At 39.5% G+C, this 9,014-nt stretch overlaps 1 protein-coding gene across 2 annotated transcripts in view; it reads left to right on the forward strand.

Annotated features, from left to right (window-relative positions):
- Nucleotides 1-7,691, forward strand: part of Clip4 (CAP-Gly domain containing linker protein family member 4) — a 61,315-nt gene extending 53,624 nt beyond the window's left edge. For both annotated transcript variants that reach the window (XM_042696785.1, XM_042696786.1), the window contains one exon: nt 5,132-7,691. In XM_042696785.1, coding sequence (XP_042552719.1) covers nt 5,132-5,453 — 322 coding nt within the window. In that variant the 3' untranslated portion in view covers nt 5,454-7,691. The remainder of the gene's footprint in view (nt 1-5,131) is intronic.
- The last annotated feature ends 1,323 nt before the right edge of the window (nt 7,692-9,014 follow it).

Consider the following 9,014-nt stretch of genomic DNA (forward strand, 5'->3'; position numbering starts at 1 on the left):
TGTTTTTGTGAAAAAACGGAACCCACACAGGTTCTGATCCTTTAGGAACATTGCAGGATTGGGATGGTAACGATGGCTGCGTTTCATGCGGAGGAAAAGTGATGGGGAAAGATGGGAAGCAACTCTGCCTTCTCATCTGATGCTAATCAAGGCAGTAACAAGGAAAACAAGCCAGAGATTGTGACATAGTCGTCACTGAGGCCTGAAAGGCACGAGGCACACATCCTCTCTTGCACAGTGTCCTGAGCGCTACTAGATGATCTCAGCTCTTCTCCCTGCTACTCAGAACTGATGCCTACAATCCGTATTGGATCCTGCCTGTGGATCCCACCCCCTGGCATGGGGTGAGCTCAAATGTGAGTGCGTTAGGTAGAAACTCTTACAATCCAGTTGCATGGGTTCCATCAATTCCTGTCACATGTTTGCGTTTTCTGTCTTCGAATTCCCCAACACAGTTGAAGTCCAGACACAGGAGGACAGCAGATGGAGGCCTGCGTGGTCCACACTTGTGTATTTTTCCTGCTTTATTTCATGGCAATAGCTTCACAAGGGACTGTAACTCTCAGAATTCTGTGTGCATTAAAAAAAATGCATTTCCATTCAGACTAATAGTGATTTTTTTTTTCTCCCCTAATGCTCCTGGCTTCTCCTTTCTGTCTGCCTCTCTCTGGCTGGCCTAACTATCACTTTCCACTCAAGTGCCTTCCCTAAGGCGTAAGAGGGGAGAGATTCCATTTTCTTTTTCTGCACACTCTTCACCTTATACTGTCTTTATTGTAGCTTATAACACCGTGCTGACGGTTACATACACATTTCCAGAGATTAATCCCATGCCTGCCATTTCGTAGGTAGCCAATAAGAGTCATGGGACGATTAAACAGAGTTCTCAAATATACTGTGACTCTAAGCTGCACAATTCGCTGGGCTTTTGAGCTTTAAAATACTTCAATTAAAATCATGATCATTTAACACATTGTGTAGTTTACCTATACCATTATTTTTTTGATTTAGATATTGAATTCACCTACTGGTTTCTCTTTCTATAAACTTTTTCTGGTTTATGAAAGTTGATGGTACAATATTTGAAAAATTAAATGATAACTGAATGTGACAAAGGTCACCTATAACTTTGTCTCCTGGATGAGATGATTGCTAATAACATTCTGCTTTATACTTTTTCATGTTTTTCCCCTAACAGATGTGTGAATTTTCTATCTGAGCTGATGAATCATATTCTGTATGCCATTAAGAATGCTTTTTCACTTAATATATCATGAACATAATTTCATAATCTTTTTTGTGTTGTTGTTGTTGGTTGTGGGGCTTGAATTTGCCGGGGCGCTGTCCCTCAGCTCTTCAGCTGAAAGCTAGCTCTCTACCACTTGAGCCACAGTGTCACTTCCAGTTTTCTGGTAGTTTACTGGAGATAAGAGTCTCACGGACTTTCCTGCCTGGACTGGCTTTGAACTGTGATCCTCAGATCTCAGCCTCCTGAGTAGCTAGGATTACAGGCGTGAGCCACTAGTGCCTGGCTTCTCATAATCTTTAGTAGTACTTTTCCTCAACAACGTTTGCACTATTTTGTAATACTACTCTGTGATATGAAAACATTTTTATCATTATAATAAGTGAAAAAATAATTTAAATAAAAATAAATGCCAGACCTTTTTGTAAAAAAATATACTTTATTGTTATTAGAGAGGTGATGTACAGAGGGGTTACATAAATTAGGTAATGAGTACGTTTCTTTTTTTTTTTTTTGGTCCAGTTGTGAGGCCTGAACTCTGGGCCTGGGCACTGTCCCTCAGCTCTTCAGCTCAAGACTAGCGCTCTACCACTTGAGCCACAGTGCCACTTCCGGCTTTTTTCTTTTTGCTTATATGGTGCTGAGGAATCAAACCCAGGGCCTCAGGCATGCAAGGCAAGCACGCTACCACTGAGCCACCTTCCCAGCCCTGAGTACGTTTCTTTTTGAACCATATTACCACTTCCCTCCCTCTCTGCTTTTTTTCCCCCCTCCAGTTCCCACCCACAAGTTGTAAGGTTCATTTTCCACATAGTGTCTAGTGAGTGCCACTGTTATATTTGTTCATTCTTTGTCCTACTTTTTCTGTGCTGCCCCCTTACCATCCCAAAGACAAATAAGCTAATAAGGCAAAAGCAAAAAACAGCAGCAACAACAATAAAACCCTCCTGTTTCCATTTCTTAGAGTTCATTTAAAAATATGCACAAAATCATATGCATATAGCTCTTGAGCCTTTGTGATCTGTTCCTATGAATAACCTCCTTTGGTCTCACTGTGTGAATGTTTAGAGACCTGTATATTTTATCATGCCCTAGTGTATTTTTTTCTTTTACCATCCAGTGTGTTGACTTGTAGGCACATTCTAGTTACCACAAACAAGGAAAACTATGTAACCTGTTTCTTTGGGTCTGGCTTATTTCACTTAATATAGTTTTTTCCAAGTCTTTCCATTTCCTTATGAATGGTGTCATCATTCTTTCTGATGGATGAGCAGAATTCCATTGTGTATATATACCACATTTTCTTTATCCATTTGTCCACTGAAGGATTCCAGACTTTAAAACATGAATCTCTTCCTCTTCCTCTCGTTACCTTGTGTTTGTATGATTGATATAGGGCAAATATGCAGGTTTATTTTCTTCAAGATTTTTATTTATTTATTTATTTATTTTTTTGGGTCCGGTCGTGGGGCCTGAACTCTGGGCCTGGGCGCTGTCCCTCAGCTCTTCAGCTCAAGGCTAGCACTCTACCACTTGAGCCACAGTGCCACTTCCTTTTTTTTTTTTTTTTTCCTTTTTGCTTATGTGGTGCTGAGGAATCGAACCCAGGGCCTCAGGCATGCAAGGCAAGCGCTCTACCACTGAGCCACCTTCCCAGCCCAAGGTTTTTTTTTTTTAAAGAAAATTTATATACCAACATTATTTATGAGATTGCAAAAAATCCATCTGTGTGAATCTAGAAAATTAACAAATAGCATTAATTTCTTGGATTTTGGCATATGAGTGTAAGAATTACATTTATCTCAATTAATTTTTACAGCATCCATAGTTCAGTGCTAACTTCTTTCTCATGGCTTTGAAGTTTTACTTTTTATCATACATCAAGTAATTATGTGTGTTTTATATTTTTCTAAAATACCTTTCCTGGCTAATATAAATCTTGTTCATGAGCACATTGTCTTAATTTCTGTAACTTTATAATTTAACACAATGGTACCTTCAGTCTTGCTTTGACATTATCACTCAACATACTAGTACCTGTTATGGTTGTGACCTGTTACGGTTTGGACCTCTTGGATCTGACGCCAACAGCTTAGCTTTTCTGAGCTTGTGGTAATTCTTCTGAAGGAGGTCATAAGACCTCTGCTACTCTTTGAATGAGGCAGAATGAGGTAATGCATGTGATCAAGCATTATGAACATAGTAAGTGCTCAGGAAGAGATAGTTTAGTCATTCATCATGCAAAATTATGGTAATTTTGTGAGATTGCAAAAAATTGTCCATTTGGTGTGAATTTAGAAAAACCAACAAATTGATGTTATCTAAGAATAGGAACATTTTTCTTTTGTGTATTTAGTAAATATTTCTGCTTTTTTTTACAGATACTATATATTTCTATGTTAAATTTATTGTTTTGTGCATGGTATAATAATGATTTTTTGTGTGTGTCAGTTCTGGGTCTTGAACTTAGGGCCCAAGCTTTCTCCCTGAGCTGTTTTTTTTCTCTCCTTTAACTTGAGCCACAGCTCCACATCTGGCTTTTTTTTTATTTTTTGGTGGTTAATTGGAAATTAGAGTCTCACAGTCTCTATTCAAACTTGGCTTCTACCCATAATCCTCAGATCTCAACCTATTGAGTAGCTAGGATTACAGATGTGAGCATCAGTGCTGGGCTATAGTAATGATTGTTGAAGTATTTTCTAATTAGAATTTTATCTGTTATTAGCAAGCGTGGCTTAGAGTAAATCTCTGAGCCTTAGATTCCTATCCATGAGGTTAAAGCCTTCTTGATTTCATTCAGGGTGGGTGACAGAAAGACAGGAACAAATGAGGTATTCTGTATTGTGATGGTATAACTAAAAATATAGAAAATGTAATAGAACTTAAGTGTGACCCCAGGTTCTGTTCTCAGTCAGGTCTCTGCAGTTTGAACAGCAGGTGTTAGTGTCTGTGGTGGGGAAGGAGTGAAGGGCTTCTTTCTGTTTCTGTTTTGTTTTGTGGGAGGAGAGCTACCTTGGGACCTGGGTGGAAGACTCCAGGTAGCATCAGTGGTTCTAGGTAAGCTCTCTGGAGGGTCTCAGGTCAGAGGGCACTGTGGGTGACTATCAGGATGGTTACTTCCAGTTTACAATCCAGGGCGCTGTGGGGGAGGTTGTGGCTTTGACTTGGGACGAATTCACCGGCAAGTCCTGCATGTTACAGGGTCAGGTAGGTGGTGAGTACTTAGAAGGGATCTATGGAACACCAAGTAAATATTATATTGTAGGGAAAGGAAATGCATTGCAGGGCAGTTCAGGGCCCTCAGACCCATTTGGTGTTGGTGGGAGGGGGTGGGCAGCTGGCGTTCAGACAAGAGAGATCTATACCCAGGGCCGTCTGTGTTTCCCCACTGCACTTATTCCCCAAAGGTGTAGATTTAACTTTTTTTTTAACCATTAGTTTTCATATAAAGAATTACATTTGCATTAAACAAACGGTAATTTTTATTTCCCATAGTAAAAAGGCTAGTTTCATTTCCTCTTGCTTTATTTTTAATATTGATAGTAGTCACCTATGTTTGCCATTCCCAGTTGCTTTTTCAATGAAAGCACGCGTGTGTGTGTGTGTGTGTGTGTGTGTGTGTGTGTATCAAGCAGTGTACATTTAAAATCCAGGTCAGGGCGGGATTAAAACAGACAAAAGAGAAAAAAAATGTTATTCTAAGAGTGCCATTTAGAATTTACTAAAAACAAGTTAGGATCATAAAGCATTTGGTGTCTTAGGATAACGAGTTCCGCCTCTGGTTGTGGACAGGGAGGTGGATTTTGTGTCTAAGGACCTGTTCTTGCTCCCCCCCCCCCTCCCCCCGCCTCTCCCCCCCCCCCTCCCCCGCCCCTCCCCGGGCAGGTCGCGGACGGCTCTGCGGCGCAGCTGGAGCAGCGCCACCGCGTCGGGCGGGCTGGAGGGCGGCGTGAAGCTGCAGGAGGGCGCGCAGGTCCTGCTCACCAGCTCCAATGAGATGGCCACCGTTAGGTACCTGGGCCCCACCGACTTCGCTGCAGGCATCTGGCTGGGACTGGAGCTCCGGAGCGCCAAAGGGAAAAACGATGGCGCCGTGGGTGACAAACGCTACTTCACTTGCAAACCAAACCATGGAGTCCTCGTGAGGCCCAGCAGGGTGACCTACCGAGGGATTAATGGGTCAAAGCTGGTGGATGAGAACTGTTGACTTAGAGTTCTAGAGAGTTTGATGACAGTGTGTGTGGGTGTGTACACACACATATGCACACTCACATGCACATACACATGCACACACATGCACATACATATGCACACACATGCACATGCATACATATGTATAGTATAAAATACAGTCTATGGCTAATGGCTGCTTTATCTAGTTCAACTAGCCATTATTTAAAAAAGGTATAATTACCGTCCTAAAAACCATTATTGTAATTAAGAAAGAGTCTGTAGGTCACAAATAGGAACTTTGAAAAATCATGGTTCTTTTAAATGCAATTTCAAAACTAAAAAAAAGCACTTTTAAAAAGCTTTAAAAGCTTGATGTCCCAGGAAAATCCTGGAACTTTTTTTTCCCCCCAAAAGACAGAAAAACACCCTGCTAGGTGATGGGCCGATTTTCCTCCTATGTTTTTCGTGCACATGATGTTGGAGTCTCCCCAGTGCTGTAATTGTGAAAAGATGTTCTGCATGCCCTCTTCCTGTCAAGTGTTTTTGGACTTTTTCTTTCTGTCTGTGCGTTGTTTGTAATAAGTGTTTTAAGGGAATGGTAACTTGGTGCCTGGTGTGTGTTTTTTTTTTTTCTTCTATTTTGTGGTTGTCACTTGTGCTTTGAGGAAAGGCTCATGGAAAGCTGTGTTAGACTTTGAGTGGTGAATGAACTGTCTGGCTCTACTTCTCACCTAATTGCCAAATAGCCAGCTAACTAGTTGGTTAACAGAACTAAGACTAAATGGGGGATGGTTTCCTAACTTTTAGCTCAGAACTCTGTTCCTCTGTGTAGCGTGATATTTTCATTCTTGTTGGTCAACCGTCTCGTGTATGAACTACAAACCACCAATATTAAGATTTATGAATTTTTGCACATACTTATTTTATTTCTTCATTGGATTTATCTATAACACAAACACATAGCACTTTTTAAAACATGATGCTACTGGTACAGTGCTCATGCCTGGGATCCCAGCTGTGTGGGAAGTTGAGATTGAGAAGATAAGGGTTCGAGGCCAGCTTGGGCAAAAAGTCGACCAGACACCATCTCAACCAATAAAAAGCTTGGTTTGATATTATACTTGGCATCTCAGCAATGTAGGAAGAATAAATCAGAGAATGGTGTGCCAGGCTATCCTTGGCATTAATGCAAGACCCTTTTCTGAAAAATAATGAAAACAAAAAGGGTTAGGGGCATGGACTCAAGGGGTAGAGCACCTGCCTAGCAAGTGCAGGGCCCTGGGTTCAAACCTTAGTGTCACCAAAAAAATAAAAATAAAATAGATAAATATAAGATGCACTTTCACCTTTTGGAGATATAAAGGGCATTTTGTATTTGGTTATTTGTGTAAATGTTCATGTTTTTTGAACTTTTCATTCTGGTGTGTTTGCTGTGGTCACTGTTTTCTGTTTCTAGTGTTGGGAGAGTTTGGCGGTTATAAGACTGCTGAATTTTGTTGTGTTTTCATTTCTCTTCCTGAGCACATGTTAACAAACTAGGCTTCATAACAGTGATGTAACCTTGTCTCGTTGATGTATATTGAAACTTCTGTCCTATATGTGTAAAGATTTATCTTTTATTGTAAATATTTAGACCTAAATCTACTACTGAAATATTGGAACAGTTTGCTTTATAAGATTAAAAGTATCCTTCAGAATGGAGCTTGCTTTGTGCTTAGAAATATAACAGGCTGAACTATTTTGCAATATATGGTTTTAAATCAAAATTCTGTCACTTGGTTGCCTTTTTTTTTTGAGTGTGGTATTTCAAATACTGTTAGACTTATTTTCCTGAAATGCACTTGCAAAATAAGGCTGCTTTATAACCAAGGAATATTTTTATTGAATGAAGAAAATGACTGTGCTATGATTCAAAGTAAACTTATTTTATTATATAGATTATTTCTTTAAAAACTATTTATACCTTAATATGAAATCCATGAGTAGAATGAACTTGAGTGACCATAATTCTTCCCATTAAATATAAAACAGTGTAAGTTAGAAAGTCATGCCAATGCTGAGTGGATTTTGGAGGTTAAAAAAAAAACCAACCCACAATTGTTCTCTTCATATTTAGATTAGGATGATTAAATCCATGTCATGTGTATGTTTACATAAACTATCCATACAAATCAGTGTTTTCATTTGTATTTCGCCACTGAAATGAAATTAAATGCCACTGAACGTTTACTTCTTGAGCATTAATAAAAGGGAAGCTGTCTGGTTTTGCATAGCAGTGTGTCATTTACCCTGTCTGCAGCTCTCTCTTTTTTCCAGGAGTCAGGGGCCATGTGCTCTGAGCTTCCCTATTTCATAGAAATGCTTAGATTTATTTCATCCTGTAAAGGATCTTTAAAAAGTACCATGCATTTTATTCAATGAGTAAAACAGTGCCTTTTAGCCACACTCCTGTTACATTCTGATGGGCAGAGTCATTTAATGACGAGTTTCTACAGTTCTGTAAGATTGATTACCTATTTCATACAGGTTGGACATTTTATACAGACTGAAACATGACACATTGAATTTAGATAAAATAGAATCGTCTACTGTTAAGAAGCTTTGTATATTTCAGGGCAATCAAAGGTGGGTAATTTTAAGTGATGGCTGGGTATGGGCAGGTAAGAATGATGTCTTGGTATGCACCCTTCTTCCAGAAGCTCCTTATACCCTTCATGTTTTATGTTCCCCCTTAGGGTTTGCCACCCTTGGTGGTGTGCAAGTTTTTGCTTATCATTTCTCTGCATCGATCAAGGGCTGGGAATCTACCACGGTTATGCTCATTACTATATTCCACTACTGCAAATCATACGTTGGCCTCTGGTAGATGCTGAGCAGACGTTTGTGGAACAGAGGCATTGACAATTTAAAACATTGACACTACTTAGCTAGCATCAGATAGGTGACCTTGAGAGCCTAGCGTGGGACAGGAATATTGTATCAGTCAAGGGAGGAAAGAGGACTAGAAATGTTTGAATCCAGAGTCTCAGCTTTACCTCCAAGAACAACAGGCAAAAGATAAAATGAGGCTGAGCAACTAGAGGAGGGAAGAGGCAGAAGATATAGCTCCTGAAGTGACTTCCTTCTGTTTTACTGCGACTGACCTTGAATTTCTGTTTTGATATGGTGATAATTCCCAAACATGGAAATATATGTGGTGTCATATGGAGAGAGTGAACTGGATTGTACCCAAGTGCTCACAGCATTGGTCTCCAGTACTTAATATGTTCATTTTGGGACTATCTATTAGAATGTGCAGTAATATTATTTAAATTATATTGGCCAATGTTAAGACTCATTCTTTGTTGCTAAGCAGATCTAGTCATTTTAACCAGTCATTGAATGTTTCTTCTCTAAATTATAGACTCAGAGACATGTATGTGTTACCACATTGCAAGCCAAAAGAATTTATTAATCTTCATGTCCTTTGTTTCATTGAACTTATTTGTAAAACGGGTACAGTAGTTAATATAAAACTCACAGTCCCACACCTATTTTTAGTAATTGTATATTGATATCCCTAGGTACATAGATTTTTTTTTAGCAGTGTTGCATA

The sequence above is a fragment of the Dipodomys spectabilis genome, unplaced genomic scaffold, assembly GCF_019054845.1.
Source record: "Dipodomys spectabilis isolate Male_0828 unplaced genomic scaffold, ASM1905484v1 ptg000210l, whole genome shotgun sequence".
Lineage (NCBI taxonomy): Eukaryota > Metazoa > Chordata > Mammalia > Rodentia > Heteromyidae > Dipodomys > Dipodomys spectabilis.